The 20,559-nt window shown below is 58.5% G+C and overlaps 1 protein-coding gene across 1 annotated transcript in view; it reads left to right on the top strand.

Moving 5' to 3' along the window:
• Window positions 1-4,904: 4,904 nt before the first annotated feature.
• The window catches only part of KIRREL1 (kirre like nephrin family adhesion molecule 1), a 29,527-nt gene continuing 13,872 nt past the window's right edge, over window positions 4,905-20,559 (top strand). Inside the window, exon 1 of the mRNA XM_081340609.1 lies at window positions 4,905-5,044. Coding sequence (XP_081196735.1) covers window positions 4,984-5,044 — 61 coding nt within the window. The 5' untranslated portion in view covers window positions 4,905-4,983. The remainder of the gene's footprint in view (window positions 5,045-20,559) is intronic.

Consider the following 20,559-nt stretch of genomic DNA (forward strand, 5'->3'; position numbering starts at 1 on the left):
CCCATTAAAAAACATGGTGAAACCTTTCTGTGTGGTTCCTTGGGGGGGGGCTGTGGAAGAAGCACAGAAGAAGGTTTTCCTAAACACCCATCCCTGGTCAGTCCCGGTGGGGAGGCAGGAAGAACACCCCCACCCCTGTGCTTCTAAGAAGGGGTGAACTCCCCTGCTGCCTCCCAAAGGACAACCCTTGATGGCTGCTCAAACTCTGCCCCATGGGGCAGATCCTGACTCGAGGCCGGCTTAGCAGAAGCTGAACCCAGGACTCAGAGACACTGGGCTCATACCTGGATCTAAGCCCTTCAGGGTTTGCCTTGATTTCTTTTGCAAGCCACCATTGGCTGGCCTCACATCACTCAGGAAGCTAATTGGCCAGGAGTGTTCCTCCTTCAGCGCGCCTGCGGGGCTGGTTCTACCTGCCTGTGTCCACGTGTGCAAGGCGGAGATGCTGCCTTTGGGTCCTCAACATCATCGTTTCGGGGAGAGGGCAACGGACTGTCCCAGAAGCAGGTGCACCGGCCTGAAACATTGCAAAGATTGATCTGGCTAGAGGATCAGCCAAGCCTTTTGACCCTTTCAGGGCCTGGGGCTGGGGGGCCTCTCTGTACCCACAGTGCTGCTGGGGCTGCCTTCTGCCCCAGTGATTCTGCCTTGAGCAAGCAGGGGCCCTTTCCACTCAGGACTCCCCTCCCCTCACGGAACTGCCTTTGTGTTCTCCCTGAGACAGTGGTGCCCGGGAGATGCCATGGAGCCCCAGCAGCGGTGCCAGTGCCAGGCTCTCCGATCCACCTGGAAGGAGCACTGAGACCACAGGGCACGGTTGTCACTCCTTGTATTTATGGTCCGGGATCAGAGGGGAAGCTGTAATTCAAGATATCGTAAAGCATCCCTTAGTTTATAATAACTGAATTATTTACTGGTGATGCCGCTAAATGCTGAGTGGTATAAATTATTGAGTGACAGATCTGCCAAGAAGTTCTCATAAATAAGTAACCCTCTGTCGTCTAAAGGGTCTTACTAAATAACTCACTCAGGCTTCTGTCTAAATGCCCTCTTGGGAATGTGACTCCCACGGCTGGCTGGTGAATTGGGCCAGGCTTCTAGTAGAAGCCACCCCTTGGGGTGCTTGGGAATTGATAGGCAGAAGAGGAGGAGCAAAGGGGGACTGCCGGCAGGCAGGCAGACAGACAGACAGACACACACACACACAGAGTGAAAAAGTCTGCTCAAGAAGGGGACATCAAAGACCATAGGAGGCTCCAGAGAAACCTTGAAAGTCCAGCCCATCCTTTGGGAAGCAGCCTCTGGAGCTGGGGACAGCGGTGGGGCAGTGAGAGCCCCCTATGTGGCTCATTCCCACAGGTGATTTCAGATAGACTGCTCCTGTGCATGGAAGCATCATCCCTCAGTGCTGATTCCTCCTCAGCCTTGGCATTCGTGGGTGGTGGGCCCTGGGGAGCAGGTCTTACCCATCTCCACCCATCTGGGTTCCTGGCAGACCCCACCCCACCCAAAACCTGCCAAGGAGGCACTATTTGAATAGGCGGATCGTCCTTCCCTGCTTCTCTCTGCCTCCTCGGAGAGGAAGAGCAAGATGGGGCAGATCCCCCCCCCCAGGGCTGTCCGTCCGTCTGTCTGGGCTTTGCTCCCCTCCACAGTCATGAAATTCCCTTTGCCAAATTGAGCTGAGGAGGCCAGTTCCAGAAGAAGGGGCAAAGAGTGTGGAGTGCCCAGGGGGCTGGCAGTCACGAGGGGATGGCTGTGCGACGAGCCTCCAAGCAGAGACCCAAGGAGCGAGCGGGCGAGCGGCTGAGCTCTGAGGCAGCTGCCGCCAAGGGGCTCCTAACAAGCCAAGGGCCCAGGGCTGCTTTGAAATGGGTTTCTGCAGGCGGCGTGGAGACATGAAGCGTAGGAGAAACACCATTATAATTCTTGTTACGATGGTCACAGAAAAGGAGGCCCACAGTGGGAAGCAGGAGGATGAGGGCCACTGGGCTGGCGTTTTGTCTCCTAGGACAAACCAGGTCTCACACTGTTTAGACTTTCCAGCTCCTGATAACCATGGAAGAGTGATTACTGGGGCGGTGGTTGCTTAGATAAATAAGGCTGCCAAATCAGAAGAGGTCAAGACAGCCAACAAAGAAAAAAAAATCAGTAAAAACAAGGCATGCCAGAGGCTGCAGCTGCACCGGATTACTCTCAGCCAAATGGGGGCTCCTTTCACACTACAAAGCCTGCTGGGGCATTAAACGCCCCTGCAGCTACTTCCCAGTTGGGGAGCAGAAGCCCCAACACGAAGGGAATCTCCAGTTCCTCAAATTCAGCCTTGCGGTTTCTTTGCAACTTGCTAAATTCATGTCTACCTTGTTGCAGAGGATGGGCAGTTGGGTGCAACAATGTCAGTGGCCGATAAATAAGTCCAAACATCCTGGATTTTCCTCCTTGGAATGGAGATGGGGCTCTCTGGAGGGGAAAGGCAGCTGAGGCTCGGGCCGACTGGGGGCCGCTGCTGTGTCCAGGAAGGAGGGTAGGGGCACCCCAGATCCGAGGGCCTGGAAACAGCCCATACCCAGAGGGGTCCAGGTGTGGCAGCCATCCTCCCTGGATTCAGTCGCAGCAGCTGCACCCGAGCTTCCGGTTCTCCCAATGGAGCGACGTCTGCACGGGGCCAGGTGCCCCCACCTGCCTTGCTCAGCCGCCACTTGTTCCTGCTCACCTCTGAATTGGTCCAGAGCTACAGCTAATTGTCTGAGAACAATACCGTGGCTGTCTCCAGGCCCTCTGGAAGTGCACCAAGAGGAAGCACAGGGAGGCCCGGCATGGTGCGGTGTGCACACCTGTGTTTGTGCAAACTAGTCTTCCGGCGTGATCCCCAGCCACAGCTGTGTGTTGCCTTGTAACCAGGTGGATTACGAAGTGGGGACTCTGTTGCCTCTTGACCTCCCCAGCTGGGGCCATCACGTCCCATTCCAAAGCACCCAAGGCCCGAGGGGAAGACACACACTTGCATGAGCAACAACCTCAGAGAAGGGTGCCTTTGGGGCGGCTCAGAGAGACTGTTAATGGATTAATTAATTAAAAAGTTAATTACACCGAGAGGCTGGCTATAGCATGCAAGTGCTGAGGCTGGATGGAACCTGCCGTCTCCTTTTCCTTCAGATGTCTCACACTGAGCTTCAGCTTCCCCTTTTGTACCTCCAGCTAATGAAGGAGCTATCTCCAAGTGTGCAGGTGAAGCCCTAGTTATTCTGGGGTGTAGCAGCCCCGAGACCGGGGTCCCCCCTTCGTCCCGTCCCGCCGAGGGAAAGCGGTCTTTTTGAAGGCTTGTCGCCACCGGAGGGCGCCAGGGAGCTTCAGAAAAGCGCTTTCCAACTTTACAGGGAGCGAAAGAGGGTGGAAGTTTTTGCACGGATCCCGGACGTTGTGTCCAAAGGGGACCGATGGGGGGGACGTTATCCGCCCCTCCTCGTCGCTTCTCCCCCTCTCGCTCAATGCTGGGGGAGGGGCGGGTGCTGTGTTGCCATGGAGACCCCTGAATTGCCTGGGGCGAAGCAGGCTTGAAAGCCCTCCCGGTTCCGGGGGCTGAGCAAGGGGGCAGCGGGGAGCCCTTTGCAGGCCCGGGCGGGGTCGAAGGCCAGAAGGGAGGAGCGCCAGCCAGGGCCCGCAGCCGGTCTCCTCCTGGGGAGGCGCTATGTCCTGTCAGCGCCTTCTAGGCAGCCACAAAGCGGGGGGGGGGCTCCAGAGCTGCTACCCACCCCCCCATTAGCTCGGGGAGCCCACCAGTCTTCCCAGCGCCGGATCCCACTCCTCAGGTTAGGGCCGAAGCCTGCCTGGGTCACCTAGCAGGAAGCCCCTAGCGGTAGTTTGTGTGGATCCCAGCCTGTGTCCAAACGGCGTTCTAAGCCCGCAGGACGCAAGGCTCGGCTCAGGGCGGTCTACCTTGCAGGGTTGCTCGAAGCGCCCTGGGCCCTTCTAAGAAGCGAAGGAGTTGGCACAGGTCCTCGGATGTTGGGGTTTCCCCGTCCCATCAGCCATCGTCCCATCCCGTTAGGCTTGCGAATCAGTCGCGGCACCAGCTACCAGCCGTCCGAAACGGCGGGTGGCAGATCAGCCACACAAGCCCGGGCTGGTCCGTGCCAAGGGAGAGGCACTCTGCGCATGTTCAGAAACATCCTGCTATCCTGCAGGTGCGAGGTGGGAGAGGGATGTCAGCGGCCGCAGGATGGGGGAGCCGAAGCCAGCGGCAGCGCAAGCGGAGCGTCTCCCGGGAAGCTGCGGCTTCTGCCTTTGTGCAGCCCCGCCGGGAGGTAAGGGGCGGTCGGGCCCGGGGGGGGGGCTTGGCCGGGAATGAGTGCGAATCCAGGGCAAACCCGGCAAAGCTGGGAAGTCTCTCTGGGTTTTGTCGTTTGCTTGGGCTCCTGCGGTTTTGCGTGAACCCACCCAGCGAGAGTGTTGTATGAACGTAGGGATGCCTACAGTCTCGCCCCCCTGAATCCTCTCAAGGGGAGACCCTTTGCCCACAGGGGGAGGCGCCCCACGCCCAGCTGGGGAAAGCCGGAGTCTCGGAGTCACGTCTGCCAGCTGTGCCCGCCCTGCCTGCTCGCGAGTTCCGACCCAGGCATCGGGCAGCTCCGGACTACCAGTCCCATCGCTCGGGGCGCGCGGGCGGCGCGGCTGGCGGCGCAGCGGCATCCCCCTGTCTCCGGACCTCCCTGCGCCCGGCTGGGCCAATCCGGCGCGCTCTCGCTCCCCGGCGACGGTCCCTTCCTCGCTCCTTCCCCCCGCCCGCCCGCCCGCCCGCCTCCTCCCCCCTCCCTCCCCCGCCCGCCACCCCCCAGAGGTTCCTCTCCCGCCTCCTTCTTTCTCCTCCTTCTCCTCCCCTTCTCTGGAAGGAGCAGCGGCGAAGACGGCGCTGGGCGCGCGGGGTAGCAGGAGGCCCCGAGCGGGCGGGCGAGCGCCGAACTCAGCCCCGCCGCGCCGGGAGCGATGCTGCCGCTGCTGGCCGTCTTGTGCGTCTTCTCGGGAGTCGAGGACGCCTCCGCGCAAGGTAAGCGGCGCCCCGACGGACGGCCGAGCTCGCAGCCCGGAGGGTCTCCCGCTGGCCCCGCCGGGAGAGGGCGCGCGGCTCGGGGCGCAGCGGTGGTGGGGCCGGAGGGGCGGGAGAGGCGGCGCCCTAGCGCCCGCCCCGCTGCTCCGGTTCGCCTCTCGGGACGGGACGGGGGGGCTCGCTCACCGGGCGAGGCGTCGCGGGACAGAGCGGCTGCCCCCTCCGGCGTGGCCGACTGTTGAGCAACAGCCCGCCGCGGAGTTTGGCCGGGCTGCGCTCCGCGGGAGCAGCAGCGCCCGCCCCGCCGCCTCCAGCCCGCCGCGAGGCTGCCTTTGGAATAGCGGCGTCGGCGTCGGCGCGGGTCGCCCTGGCAGCGGCCAGAAGTCGGAGCCCCCGCCGCCCCTCCTCCCGCCGCCGTTCCTCTAGGCCCCCGAGCCCGACGTTTCGGAGGCGGGCGGCGCACCGTTGCCTCGCTGCCTTGTTCTCTCCGCGGCGGGAGTCAAAAGTTGTTAGCACTCGGACCGCGACCCCCTCGGCTCCGGAGGGCGGGGGGAGAAGGAGCGGCGCCTCGGTAGGAGCCGGGTCTGGGGGCGAAGGCAGGGGGCGGCCAGAGCGGAAAAGGGGCTCGTTGCCCCCCGTTCGCTCCTCCCTCGGGCGGCCTCGCCTCGCTTCCTTTCAACGTCCCGCGTAGAGTTGAAATTAAGACGGGGAGGGGGGGAGGGGGAGGCAGGAGCGTTCCAGGATTGGGCGGGGGGGCGCCCCGCGGACCAGCCAGAGGAGCCGTACAGGAAGAGTCCCCAGGGCGGGCGGGGTCTGGGGTCTCCTGCCAAGCGCCCGAGTCCAGGCGCGTGCTGATGGGGCGCTCGGCGGATGGCGGGTGTGCTTGGGACACAGCGCAGCCCCCTCTCCCTCTGCAACCAGACGGGGCCGGGGCCTGCGATACCGCCGCAGCCAGAGCCCCCGAGAGGGACCGGGGGATCCCTACAGAGGGGGCGTCGTCGAGCGAGGGGGGAGGTTGTTCTGGCCCCTCGAGCCCCGGGCATCCTTGTTTTGCATATGGCGCCCACCCCGGGGCGGGCACGGAGGGGGGAGCCCAGGCTCCGGCGTTTGGGGAAGGCGGGGCTGCCGGAGGAGGCGGAGGCCAGGCAGAATCCGCGCGCGGTGGCTGTGCTGGGGAGGGCTTGGGGGGGGGGGTAAAGCCTGACGTAATTCTCCCTTTCCCATCTCGTGTGCTGTAAACAGCTAGCGTTACTAATAGTTATAAAATGCTCGGTGTGTGTGTTTGTGTGTGTGTTTAACTGGGCTCCCTCAGGCAGCGTGTCCACAAGGGGTGGGGGGAGGTAGCACCTTCCAAGATCTCTCTACCTGCTCCTGCCCCTTCCAGTGGATTTTCCAGCATTTGCAGGATCTTGCAGGGAAATGTAGATAGCAAAGGGAAACAGTCTTCCTTGAATCCTTGAATGATTTCACAGAATTCTGGTATTTTGTTTGTTTTTTTAAGTCATGAGGACTAGAGGCTTGCACAAAGGTTTCTCATGGACATCCTGATTTCTGGGGAAGAAAAAGCTTGAGAGCATCTGGACGTGGGTCAGAGCAAAGGCCCAACCTGGGGCCTCTGGGGTGGGCTGGGGACTTGGAAAAGATCATTCTGCCCCTCCCCTCCCCTCCCCCCCAGACTGGATGCCCTGCCTAAACCTGGCCTGGAAAGCCCCACTGCTCCCTGGTCAGCGGATCTCCCACAGTCAGAGGCACTGTACCAGGAGAGATGGCAGAGGGCAGCCGGGTGTTTTCCAGGCTTGTGTGTGGGTGTCTTTTTTTTGGGGGGGGCATTCACCCTTGGGCGGGGCAGGGGGCATGGAAAGGAGGGGTTAACTTGCTGTGGGTGAAAGAAGCTGACTGCCCCATTGGCCTCATAGGGGGGATGAGCTTTGGAGCTGGAGGGCGCAGATGGTGCAGCCCCTCCCCTCAGGGCCCCATTCCATCAATCCATGCGGGGCTGGGGCTTCTGCTGGGATTCAGAGGGAAAGAATCAAACAGACCTTAGAAGATCTGGAGAGCGGCATTCCTGGGGGAGGGGCAGGCAGAGATGGGTCTTTGTGGGAGGAGGCCTCCCCAGGCAATTAGGGGGCAAATGGGAAAGGGGGCTTGCTCCCCCCCCCACTGATGGATTTTCTTTTTGCATTCCTTTTTGACTTTTCTCCTGCTGCAATGGGTGCTCTGGCTGAGGACAGTGGGAGTTGTAGTCAGCAAGTCTGCAAAGGCCCTGGCTGGGGAAGGGAGTGAGGGAAGAGAGCCTGGACCTCCTTGTGCTCCCCCTCCCCCACTCAAAGGACACGCAGACACTTAATTAGAAAGGGGGGCGTGCCAACATCCGCCTCCTTGGAATTGGGGGGGCATGCTGTGCTGCCTCTGTTCATTTTTCACAAAATAATTGTCTGTATTTTATCTAAATGAAAGTCATTTGTCTTCCCCTCCACCCTCTTTCAATCATCCGGCAGGGGTCTTTCCACGATGGCAAGTCACAAACTGAAATATTCATTCATTTTCAGAGCCGTTCTGCGTCTCCTCCTCAACAGGAAGAAGGGGAGCATCTGAAATGGAAAAGATTAAGGCTCATTGTCAGGGGAGGGAGGGAGAGATGAGGCTCCAGGGGAAGAGCAGGGCAAAGCCTCCATCCACAGGGGCAGTCTATCACAGTTTCTGGGAATAGGCAAAGGGACTGGAGGGAGGGGCTGAACTGTGCTAGATCCAGTCCCAGGTCTAGGCCACAGCATCTTCCTGGCTCCCCCAGGCTGGGGATGATGGGGAGTGAGGAGAATGGCAGGGAGGACCCTCTGAGCAACTCAGCTGCAGCAACTGCTTAGAAGGGGGACGGGGAGCCCCTCCTTCCTGGGGTCCAGCCTGGTCGCCCCCAGAAGCTCAGCTCAGCAGAAGGCCTGGCCGGCCAACCCCAGGGCCCGCCGGAGGGCTGCCCTTAACCAGCCCCACAGTCTTCCCAGGGCCCCAGCAGGCTGCTGCTCCTCCTTCAGCCCCAGCACCCCCACATCCCCCCTTCAACCTTTGTGGGGGAGGGGAGGGAGCTTGGGCAGAATTCCTCCAAGAGGGGAGAGAGCTGAGCCCCTGCCCTTCCCTCTTCTAGATGCCACTTAAGGAAATTGGGGTCCCTGGGGATTCAAGAGCTTTAAACCCTCACCCTATGGCCAGAGTGGCGGGGGGGGGGAGAGGGCAGGGGGCTTCGCCAACTGTATATCTTTTTTTCACCCGTCCACTTTTCTGAGCCTGGCGTGCTTCACTCCAGTGTTTTGTGTCCCTCCCAGAGGGGAGGAGGTGGCGGTGATTGGCCGTCTGAGGAGAGGCGAAGAAAGCGGCCTTGTGGGGTGGGGCTGGGACTAGCCAGCCTCCTTGCTCCCCACCCCATGCGAAATGGCCTCCTCCTCCTCCTCCCAAGGGGAGCCTGGAGAAAGGATGCAGCCGCTGCATTGAAGCCTTGTGAGGCACCAAGCAGACCCCGGCCGATCTCAGCTTGAGTGCCCCCTCCTCAGGGAAGACTTTGCAAACCCATCTCAGGGACGGCCTTTGGAGTGGGGGCCTCTTGGCTCCAGAGGGGGATCCTGATGCATCCAGCCCAGTCCTTTTCCTGCCCTGACCTTCAGCTGCTGGGCTGCCCTTCCTTCTGGTCGTGGCCTCTCCTGCTTTCAAGGTGGGGGTCTGGACCTGATTACAGGATGTGCGAGTCCAAGTGGAAAGAGGCTCCTCTGCGCTTCCCAGCCATGTGTGGCTCTGGAAGGGGCTAAGGTCAAGACTCCACAAGCAGGAATAGTCTACCTCTATGGAGCAAGCAGCGGGAGGGAGGTCCTTTGCGAGTGGGGCTGGGTGTCTTCTTGGAGGAGGTATGGTCCTTCCTTCTTCCAGGTTCCTTCCCTGGCAATGGGTACCAGGGGATTAGAGCTAACTCTTCCTAAAGATTCCCCTAATTGCTTGGCTCAGCTCAGGTTTTATCATCAAAGCAGCCGTTATTTCCTCTCTAGCCTGCTTTTCTTTTTATTATCTCTTAATTAATCACTCTGGCGTTCACACTTAGAGGATAATTAGAGTCCCTTGAGCCTGGGAGCTCATCTTCATAACCTCTGGCTCTGGGGAGAGAGGGGGAGGGGGCAGGGAGCAGAAGAGGTCCTCCCTTGGGCCCCTCCTCTGGGGCCTCACCTGGCAGGTCTCCTCCCTGGCAAGTGAGCTTGGCACCCTGCTCCCCCCCCCCCGTGCCCATGGGCAAGGAAGTGTGGCTTGCATTAGCAAGCGGCTCCCTGTCTGGAGTGCCTTTGAAGGGGACCCTGGAAAACACACCAAGGGGCCAATTCCTGGCCTTTTCCTAAAGAAGGGGGCAGTTTGGCAGCTGTGGAAAGGAGAGGTCACTCGTCCCCCAAGGTTTTTCGGGAGTTTGTTTCCTCTTATGGCTGCCTGTTTTCCAGGAATCCTGGGGCCAAGAGGGCACCTTCCTCAAACTACAGTTCCCATGATTCTCTGAGAAAAGCCCCCTTGGGGGGCTTTAAAGGCACAGCTTGGGGGGCTGAGCCCAACTGAGGTTCCAATGAGGCAGGGGTTAATCAGATGGGCTGCCTGGCAATACAGCAAACCAGCGAGAGGGGGAAGGGCTTCTGCCTCTGAGTCCTTCAAGGCTTTCTTTCTTTCTTTCTTTCTTTCTTTCTTTCTTTCTTTCTTTCTTTCTTTCTTTCTTTCTTTCTTTCTTTCTTTCTTTCTTTCTTTCTTTCTTTCTTTCTTTCTCTCTCTCTCTCTCTCTCTCTTTCTCTCTCTCTCTCTCTCCCCCCCATCTTTTTCTTCCTTCCATTTTTACTCAAATGAAAGTGCTGTAATTGTGCGTGCATATTTGGGAGGGGGCTTAAAGTTGGGCCCAAGCCTGAAATATTTGGGGTCTCCTGGGAATCCAGATGGGTATGTTTGTGTACGCAGGAGGAGGGGGGAGATGATGGGGGGGGAGAGAAACGCTGGAAGAGGAGGAGGCTGCTGAAATATCACTATCCAACTTTTATTGCAAAATTGGAGAACAGTTGTACGCCTGGAGGTGTTTCCATAGAAACACCAAAGAAAGGGAGATGGGGACTGTGTGTGTTATGTCGTTTGTGTATGTGTGAGTGAGAGACCTGTTGGAGGCAACAACCCAATCAGAGTAAATGCTTAAAGGGTTGAACAAAAAACCCATTCAGAGATAATTAAGTAAGAGACCTACGTGTTTATCAAGGGAGCTACTCCTGAATGCCAGCCTCTTCCCCAGGAGCTGAGGCAAAAAGGACTCTTGTGATGGTGATGATGATGATGATGAAGAAGAAGAAGAACATGCTTGTCCTCTGGACCCAAAGGCCAGTTGATCAGTCAGGCAAACCCACTGGCTTCTTCCCCACCTTCCCCCTTGCTGAGAAGCTGCTGTGGCCCTTTGCAGCCCAGGCTGAAAGAGCTGGCAAAGGTGAAACACCCCGCCCCCCTCATGGTTTACCTAAGCAAGGATGGGGAAATCTGCCGTTTCAGGGTCTGGTTATAGATTTGCCCTTTTCTAATCTTGGTCAATTTCATTTGGGAACTGTTTACAAGTAACTAAGTGTTTCTTGAACTTTTGTTTTTGTTTTAAAACAAGTTGCTTTCTGTCTTAGTAACAAAAGGAGGGCTTGGTTTGCATGCAGACGTGGAGTCCGGGCCCTCAGGGGCGGCACTAAGCCAGAGCTGGGACAAGGTGGCATAGAGAGGGCCAGGCGTAGCCCACGGAAGATGTGGGACGGAGGTCTTCCCACCTCCCCCTCCTTGCAGCGACCTTCTTTAGGGATGCCTGGGGGGAGTTTCAGGAGGCCAGGGAGGAAGGGCATGACCTGGGCAGCCTGGCAGGAGAGGTCCAGAAGCGGGCCCTGGGAAGCGTTGCCAAGCGCGCCGTCACTGACCTTCTTGGGCTGCAGCCAACTCAAAAGACAGCTACACAAACAAGTGGGGAAGGCGCCACACGGTAATGGGTTTATTGGGCCCAACCAAAATGCCTCCAAGAGTTCGTTTTTAAGATTAACTGGCCCAGCCAGCCGTGGCTTTGCAAATTCCTCCGCGTGACATTGCAATTGAGGTGTTGCTTCGTTCCATGCGCAAGTCACCACTTGACCCTGCAGGGCCTTGTGTCAACCTGCCTGGATTCCATGTTGCATCCCCCTCAGAAAAAGCCCCTGCCCTCCCTGCCTCCCGCTGGGCTGGTGCCAAAAGCACACTCAGCAACACGGTTAGTCTTGCTTGCTTCTGCCCTGAGCCAGGGAGGGGGGATGGGGGGGAGAGCGCTCTTGCTCTGCTGCTGGGGCCTTCCCCTCTCCGCTCTTCCTCAAACTCGCCGGGGTGAGCAATGTCGTGGGGCAAAGGTGGCCAGTGCCAACTTGTTGGTTGGCGCACTTGGCGGCTGTGTTTGCACCCGGAGTTTCCTAGAGGCTCAGCGGCTGAGACGCAGCTATGGCGGAGGAGGCCAGGCTTTGGGCCCCCTCTCTCTGGCACCACCCTCCCCCACCTCAAATTCATCTCCCCAACCAGTCCAGGAGGCGCTTTGTGGTGCCTTCTGGCTTCCTGTGCTGCGCTGGGGTGATTATACTGTGAGCAGCCCATGAAAGTGGCTTGCAAAGAGTCTTCTGGGTTGCCAGTGCAGGTCCCAGGAGGTCCCGCCTGGCCGGGGGGGGGTGGGCTTTGAGGATGCCCACTTTTCTCGGCGCCTTCTGCCCCTCTGCACCCAACCAGATGCTGGCGATTTGCTCCCCTGAGCTTCTTCCTGCGGGGCAGACTCCTGCCATTGTGGGGCTCAGCCAGGCTCTCTGCTCTCTGGCCCCCCGGGACCCTTTGGTGGCCAAAGACACGCCCTGCTCGCCCTACAAGAGGTTGGGCATCCCGGACACAGTCAGAGGATGTGGGGAGGGGCAGCCCAATGGGTCTCCCTCCTCTTGTTCCTGAGCTGTATCTCCTGGGGAAGGGAGGCTGGGCGGCTGCTGGAAGGCTCCCTCCCCTCCCCCACAGCTCCTCCTGCCTCCCCTCTGCCTGGCAGGAAATGCTTCGAATTCCGGGCTTGTGGAATCACTGCAGTGTTGCAACCACAAGAGCCAGCGTGGAGGCAGGCGGAGAGGAAGGCCCGGCTCTGCTCCCAGAGTCCCCTCCCGGGGCTCCCAAGCAGGATTGACCGCAAGGAGAAGCCCTGGCTGAAAATCGGAGGGGCCGCCTTTCTGGGCTGCACCGCACAGCCCCCTACCACAAGGGCGCCCGGGGCCTGGAGGTGGGGGTACTGCTGTGCTGGCCTCCCCACCCTGGCTGCCTGGACTGCTCCCACCCCAGAGGTAGCAGAAGCCTGGGTGGCTGAAGGAAGAAGCCTCCCCCCCCCCAGAACTGGCTGTGGCTTGGGCAGTGCCGTCCAGAGGGGGGGGTGTCTTCCTGAAGCGCCCGGCCAGGGACAGCGCAGGGCTCTGGGGCTGGCCTCAGGCTCTCCTGGTTGTGAGGATGAGTTCACGTCCTGTCTGCCTGGAATGCTCTCTGCAGATTGCACGGGGGGGGGGGGGGGGAGGAGGTATTGCCAACCCGGCCCAACTGGAAGGGGGCGGGGAGTTAATTTGTTCCATATGGGCCAAACTCCCGTCCCTTTTAAAGTCTTGTGCATAAAAAAGGCAGGGACTGGTTTGGCCTGGCGGGTTGCGGGAGGGAGCCTGCTGTAGGCTCCCTCTGTGGGAGGGAAATTTGCCAAGCAATGTTTTGCAGCAGCCCTTTTAAGTCCCCCCCCCCCCGCATGGCTCCCAAGATGTTGCTGGCCCTCTTCAAGGCCAAGCAGGCTGGAGGAGGAGGTCTCCTTGCATTCCTTCTTGTGCACTGAGGGGGGTGGGGGGAGCCAAGGTTGCAGCTGAAGGCTGGCAGAACAAGGAGGCTTGGGGTGCAGCCGGCTGAAGGCGGGGACAAAGAATGGAGGGGTTCTCAGATGCCCTCCACGTCAGCCCCAAAGGGCTTTAAAGAGGCTTCAGCTGCCTGCCATTGGGGGGGGGGCACAGGCACAGGGTTGGGGTGAAGCTCTGCATGTGGCCTCTAGAAGGGGGAAGTTTTGCCCCCAGAGGGTTTCCCCTGTTCTGTGCGTGGCAGAAGCTGGGTGGGCACAGGGCGAGTGAGGCTGGCAGCCAGTCAGAAGGGCTGGTGCAAATTGAGTTTCACTCCTTTCCTCTCCCTGCTTATTTTCTCCTCGGCTGGGCTGGGCTGGCAAAGGCTGGCGCCCCTCCTCCACCCGTCCCTCGCCCGCTTCCCCTTCCCAGACCCCCCAGGCCTTATGAATCAGGCCTAGGAGGAAGGGACAGGATTCCACATCTGCTCAGCCTGGCTGGAAGGAGTGCCCCGCTCTCCTCACATCTGCTGGAGCCGGGAAGGATAATTCAGCGGCCAAAAGACCCTCAGAGCAAGGCAGGCGGGGAGCAGCTGGAGGGGCGGCTGCCAGCATCTTCCTTAATGACTGCCGATTCTTCTCTCTTTTTTGAGGAGGAGGGGGAAAGAGATCTTAATTAGCCGTTGTTCTTAACGGGGATAATATACAAATTAATTAAACTTGAGCTAATAAACAAGCACCCTTAGTATTCCCTTCAGCCACAGAGATGTAGATTCTTGCCAGAAATCAGACAAAATTCCCAAATCCCAGCCCTCTTCCAACATATTTCACCCATCAAAACATGGACGAGGGACATTTAAGCCAGGGGAGTCAAACTACAGTCCCCGTAGTTCACCCCTTGGTCCCAATTTTCAGCAACCGTAGCTGGGAGGGTGCAATTTGCAAGACTACTGATGTGGGGGGGAGGAACCGACATTGGGGGCTCCCTGGCAGGGGAGGCAGGTTTGCCCTGCTCCTGTGAACAGGGGCCGGGGGATGAAGCGGGGGACCCACGCAAAGGAGGAAGCTTCGTGATACGGAGGGCGCCAGCTGATGGCTGCCTTCTGTGATGACGTCATTGGGCAGCCTCTGCTGTGCTTGGACCAGTTTGGGCCCCGGCTTCCCCATCTGGAGCCTGCCCTCTGGCCTTGCCTGGCCTCGCTCAGCCCCTCACATCACTCGGCCAAAACAGCCCAGCAGCTTTATTTTACAGGACAGGATCCAAGGGCTTAAACATCACCATCGGGCAGAGCAGCTGTTTGTCTGGTTGCTGATCAGCAGGGCCCATTGCGGCACTGGGGCCTTTGGAAGTGGCCCTGCCAGGCAGAGCCCCATTCCCAGCAAGTGGCCCCCACCTGCCCTTTGGCTTCCTGCCAGCCGTGGGGCTTTGCCCGCGGGGAAGCCACACCATGTGCAAAGTGCTGCTGTGCAACCTGCTGTGCAACCGGGTGAGGCCCGCCCATCTCTTCCAGGCAGACCCCCACGCACAATCTGCAGGCCACTTGCCCCCACCCAGAGGGATGGAGACATGTACCCAGCTCTGACATGTGCCAGCCATGCTCTGTCTGCAGCCCTGGGGTGAAAGATGGAGTGGCAGCAACTGTGTTGATCCTGCCCCACACCTGGCACCCTCTGAAATGAACAAGTACCCCTGAACACCTTCCCCCCCCCCCGCTTCCATTAAGTGCCCCACAGGTCTTGCTGGCAGTGTGCCAAGGAGTTTTTCTGTCGGCCTCTCCTCCATTGTAGGGTGGCCCTTCTCTGAACCTCTCTTGAATGCCTCCTCTCCATTGCCCTTCCTGCCCTGGCTGGTGCCCCTCAGCAAGGCTGATCTGGTCGAGGCCCACAGGAGAGCACCACGCCCAGCATGTGGGCCCAGAGCGGAAGGAGCAGCCCCCTTAGGACCACAACAAGGCACCTTCCTGGCCGTCTTCCCCTCTGCCATTTGGGAGGCAAAGGAGAGAAACGCTTCACGAAGCACCAAAGTTCCTCTGGCTCAGAGTGGGGATCGCTGACCAAGACCTCCTCCTCTAAGGGTGTGAGTTGTTTCCCACGGGATGGTCCACTAGTGGGGTTCTGAGGGATGGACTATGCCAAGGGCTAATACTTCACTGGGTTCTAGTTGGGTTGGGAAAATGGGTCGCAGTTCTCACTTCTTGGGCAGTGAACTTCTTAAAAGCTTTGTGTTCATTCAAGAGTGAGATAAGCTGTGACAATAGAAAGGCAGATATTAAACATTTACATGCATGGAGTGGGTTAATGAAATATTAACTTTAATACGAAAAGTATTAATAATGCTTCTGAGAGTCAGATCTTGCGCTGCCCATGGGCACGTAGCAGGCACAGACTTCATTCCAGCCACTTCTTGTTCTTAAATGCGCCCCTTTATAAACCCCCCATCCCGGAAGGCAGGGCCTCCCCTCCCCTCTGGAATGCGGCATTTCTTTGTCTTGAAGGAGCTTCACAAAACTGTCTCTAGGTCTGGTTCTGGGGAATGGACAGGTGGGGGGAAGAGCCATTTCGGGCAGCCTCTGATACGCCAGCCAGCCGCTGCTCCCTCCATGGCTTCCAGCCAGACAGGGAGGGACGGGGCAAAGATGCAAACAAAGATGGCAGTGGGGCATGATAAGAGTGATAGATGGGGATGATCTGTGCTGGAGGGGGAAGGAAGGCCAGGCAGGCGCCTTCTTGGCAGCCCTCCTTAAAAACGCCTTTTGGGGCAACTGCTAGTCTTGGGGTTCATGGTGGAAGCAGCCGCTCTCTCGGGGTGGGAAAGTCGAAGCCCAGAAAGAGGGCAAGAGAGGTCACCTCCATTGCGTCCTGTCTGTGGAGGCCTGGAAGGCTGGCAGACCCTCCTGATCTCTGGCCCAGCCTGGGCAGGAGGGGCAGAATGGATGTCCTCCGCAGTCTTCCAGCAGGCCCGGTCCAGCTCGGGTCCAGAGCTTTGGTGCCAAAAGGCTGCCTTGTGTTAGCATCTCCTGCTTCGGCCTCGCCTCCCAGGCTGACTCGGTTTCCCTTCGAACCTCCCTTTGGAAACAAGAAGGAGGCTTGTGCTGGCAGCCAGGCCAGGATGGACAATTAGATATTTCCAGCAAAGCAACTGCGGCGTTTACATTTCCCATGTTGCCAAGAATAAAACAGAGTTAAACTAAGGCAGGTGGAGGGATTGGAGGAGAAATAATAACCTGGAAATTAACTTCCCAGGTGGCTGGTTTTTTCTCCACCATGGTGTGCGCTTGCCGGCTCTCCTGTCCCCTGCTGCTCTTCTTACGAGAGCCCTTCGGCGGCAGCAGCAGCAGAAGACAGTTGGCGTTGGGGTGCAGCTGCGGCTGCCCAGAGGCGAGTTCTCGCTGGGAACAACGTGCTGGAGATGCTTTGCTGCTTTAAGCCTCTCTGTTCTCCAACAACACAAATGCAGGGGTCCGGGTGGGCAAAGTTGGAATGGGGGAGTCCAACTTTCTCTGTCTCTGGAGAGTCACTCAGGTGCAGAAAGAGCAGAGTTGCCTAACGAGGAGGGAACCTGCTCATCCCTCGTTTCCAAGCTGTTAGCCTATAAATCAGAGGGAGCTGGGCATTCAGAAAGGCCAGTCAGGCCTCCAGAAGAAGATATGTGGGGCATCTTCCCAAAGGGAGACCTTACGGTGCCTGGTGCGGCTCCCGTAACTCACCAAGCGGGCAGCCCCAGGGAGGCCGAGCCGCCTCTGCCTCCACCCCGGCTGCTCTGCCCTCACCTGGGGGGCAAAACGGCTTCAGTTGCACCTGCCTTGCCACGGGAAATGGTTTGGGTGCTCTTCTGAAGGATCCAGATGCCCTTGAATGATTTCACACACACACACACACACACACACACACACTGCCTCCTCTACCACGTGCCCCCTGTACCGCTTTGGCCTCCCTCCCTCTGCTTTCCTGGCCCCACAGAAAGGCGCGTCCCCCTTCCACCTGCCTCTATTAAGGGCTGTGAGGGGATTTGTTCCCACCCGAGGGGAATGTTCGCCCGCCATGCGGATTTGGCAGCTCCACTCAGACTGCCCAGGGGCTTCCCCCCTGCCCCCCCACCCCGAGACCTGGGTCTTCTGCACCTGCGGGTCCCCTGGCAACCCTGCCAGGCCGCTTGGCTGCTGGGGGGGAGCTGAGGAAGGAGAGATTTGGGGACTGAATGGGAAGCTGGCTGTGCTGACCTACTTTCCCAACAGAGGAAGAAGAGGAGGGGGGAACATCGGGGAGGGGGGAGGCGGCCAGGCCAGCAATGGGGACCGCTCCTCCTGGCACCCACTGGGCAAAGCCCATCAGAGAAATATGCCCCTCCCGCCAGGCACGCCACTGCTGAGGGGGCAGCTCTCAACCCAGAAGAGCCCAAGTCTCTGGGTCACCGTTGCTCTTTTCATCTTTGTAGGGGGGGCGGTCTTCTCACTGCCCCTCCCCCCCAGGAATTCTTCATGGGAGGGGAGAAAAAGAGGAGCCCAGCTTTTAGGTTAAAAGTTTTATTTCCTCCTGTTAAGCAAGCGCCCCTTTTCAGCTTTCCCACCTGGCAAATGGGAGATGGAACTGGTATGTGTGCTCTGGGCCTATCCTGCAGGGCTGTTAGGGAGAAAGCTGGACCAGAGGAGCTTGCTGCTCTGTCCTTGCCCACCAGAGAGGTGCCCCCCTTCCTTCTCCAGCGGCCCCTTTGTCTTTCTGCCTGCCTGGGGGGGGGAGAGAAGTCGGGGGGGGGGAGGGTTTCACCCTGGAGTGATGGAGCCAGGTAGGTGGAAGTCCCCTGAACTGGAGGGGTTGCTCTGCCTCCCTCCACTCTAGGGAGCCCCCAAGGCCCCCCTGAGGCTCTTTGGGGCGCACCTGGGGGATGGCGGGGCCATGGAAGATGCCCTCCAAATTGGCAGCCCTGCTTGGCGGGAGGAGGGGGGGCTCCAGCTGCCGTGGCCACTGAGGGGCTTGCAAGATAATTGGATTCCTTGGGCCTCTGATTTACAAAAGGAGATGAAGTGGGGGGGGGGCGGAGGGATTCTCTCCGCAGAGAAAGGAAGGAAAAAAGAATGGCAGATTCCAGCAGAGCAGAGAGGGTCTACTTAACCCCTCCCCACTCCAGCTCAGGCAGCTGGGCTGCCCCCTCATAGGGCAGAACAAAGGGGCTGGGGCTGCACCCCTGCTGACATTGGGGGAGGGGCTGGGGGCACCCCTTTTTCTGAGATTCCTCCAGGGCTGCCACAGCTTTGCACCATTTCTGGGCTGGGGCAAAAGAGACCAAGGGTTCCCTTGAAGGGCTTTTCAAAAACGGAGAGGCCGGTGTGGGGCCCAGTTGACCCAGAAATCTCTTCCAGGAGGGGGGCTTTGGGGCAGCAGACCCAGATGAACCCATAAAGTTGGCAGTATTATTCCAGAAAGGGGGAGCCGGCCAGGGTACGGCTTTGGGCACTGCCTGAGAGAACCCAAAATTTGTTTTTCTGATGTTTTTCAAGATACACACGAACTTTGGGATGCTAGTAAACAACTGAGCTCTGAGTTGGCTTCTTCTCATCGACCTGGATCAGACTGCCCCCTAAGCTTGCCTTGCCCCACTTGGGCTATTTGGGGGGAGAGCTGGGAGCCCCAGGTAGCTTCTCAACCAAAAACTCCTCTGCACTGAACATCCAGAAAAATAAATCTTGCACTTGGCCCAGATTTTATGTAAACATTCAAAGGTGTTTTACCTGCAGCTTCTCATCTGCCCAATTAAATGCGGGGGGGGGGGCTGCTGGATGTTGGCAGGTGCTTCTCTTGAGATGCCTGGAAGCAGGAGAAAGTTTTCGTCGTTCTTTTCTCTGGGGCTTTCCTGGCTCTGAGGCTGTCTAGGGGGACCCAGGGCAGCTCAGCGGGGTTAAGCAGATGTGGGGAGTGGGCTGGAATGGGAAGCAGCAGTCCTCTGTGGGTTCTCCTGCCTCTGGCAAGGGCTGCGCACCATTCCCAATTTTAGAGGCAGGCTGTGCCCAGCTTTCCCAGGGGCCAAGGCTTCTCCGTGGGGACCCCAGGGGCAGGGAAGAGTTGCCCTCTGCCCAGCATCTGGCATCGGAAGGCGCTTCCTTGGATCGCCAGCCATTGCCACTCCTCTGATCTTGGGACCTTTGGGGCATTGTAGCTGCTGCTTTGCTGCTCAGCCTCTCAGCTCCTGGCTCGATCGTGGTTTGACCAGCTCCCCAGCCAAGCCCCAGATTCAGCTGCTGCCCATTGGACCTTTATCTGCTCAGCTGCGCCAGTCTTTTCCCCTCCTCTGTCTCCCTGTGTTTCTCCAGAAAGATGGAGCTGTTTGCTGTAAGGCAGTAATGCTATTCATTAGTTTTAGGGGCTCTTCCTTGCCCCCCCCCCGCGACTTTCCTCCGGGCACAGTTCTATTCCTGTCTTTGTGCACTGCAAACAGTATAATTTGTTTGGGGGAGGACATATATTGCTTTTTGAGGCCTGAGGTTGGATGGAGCTTTTTAATAATCCTCACAATAATTCTGATAATGATAATGTTATTTATTAGGTGAAAAATGTTTAGGAAACTTTGAGGAGGGAAAATAAGAGTCAATTTCCTTGTGTCAGCCGAGGCCTGTATTTATAGCTCCTCTTGACATCATTTTAATTGAAATTTTTCCTTATGTTTTCTCTGGACTAATTATGGTTCCCTCCTGCACATCCAGCAGGGCCAGAAATTTGCTCTCCCCCTTTCGGTGCTCCGTCCTCTCCTCCCCCTGGGTGCTACGTAGGAGGGCGGGCGGCTTCCTTCTCGTTTAATTGATTGGGGTGATGAGGCTGGGAGAAGTTTGATGAATGCCTGTTCATTAGCTGTCTCTTCCAATTATTCTCCGTGTCTGGCAGATCACTGGACTCCTGGAAGAAGAATTCGGGAGCCCAGGGAAAAAAGAGTGGAAGCCACAGAGGCCCGCTTGTGAAATGGGCAAAGCTGGAGCTGAGGGGCTTCCTGCTGTCCACCCCCAAAATGGGGCTGTGCAAAACGGGGGTCTCCCCCCCCCCCCGACACACACAGGGACATTTGCAAGGAGCAGTAGCAGAGGGTGCCAAAAGAATTTGTCCTCCTTCAGAGGCTGGAGAAAGAGTTGACTCTGCTGGAAGTTAGCTCCGGGGCTCCTGGAGGGCAGCTGGGAATGCAGTGGGGGGGCTTCCCTCCCAACCTCCCCCGCCCCAAGCCAAGGAGAGCTTCTGCTGGTCAGAGGCAGCAGCCAGATTGCCAGCCTTGGATCCAGAAGCTGTTAGCAGCAGCAACCGATTCAGAGAGACTAGTCCCCAGCCAGCTTCTGCATTCACACAGCATACTTGACTTTACTAGCATGGGTTGTTGGTGGAACGTTGTCCTGCATCTTGTGGGAACCAACTCATTGCCTGAAGGGTTTTCTCCTCCGGGATCTTTGGGCTTCCTGGATGCGATGCCAGCTTGGGTGCCTCTGGGGCAGGCAGGAGGCAGCTGCGGGTCCCTGGGGATCCTGTAGAGAGCCAGGCTGCTTTGTCTGCCTCTCCCCCAGGGCGCATCTTTCCCACTCAGAGCCAGAAAGAGGAAGGGGGGGTCTCCTCCCCTCCTAGTCCACCCTGGTTCTGGGCCTGGCTGGCTTCTGCCTCCCAGCCTTTTCTT

Source organism: Vipera berus, assembly GCF_964194415.1.
Source record: "Vipera berus genome assembly, chromosome: 16".
Taxonomy (NCBI): Eukaryota; Metazoa; Chordata; class Lepidosauria; order Squamata; family Viperidae; genus Vipera; species Vipera berus.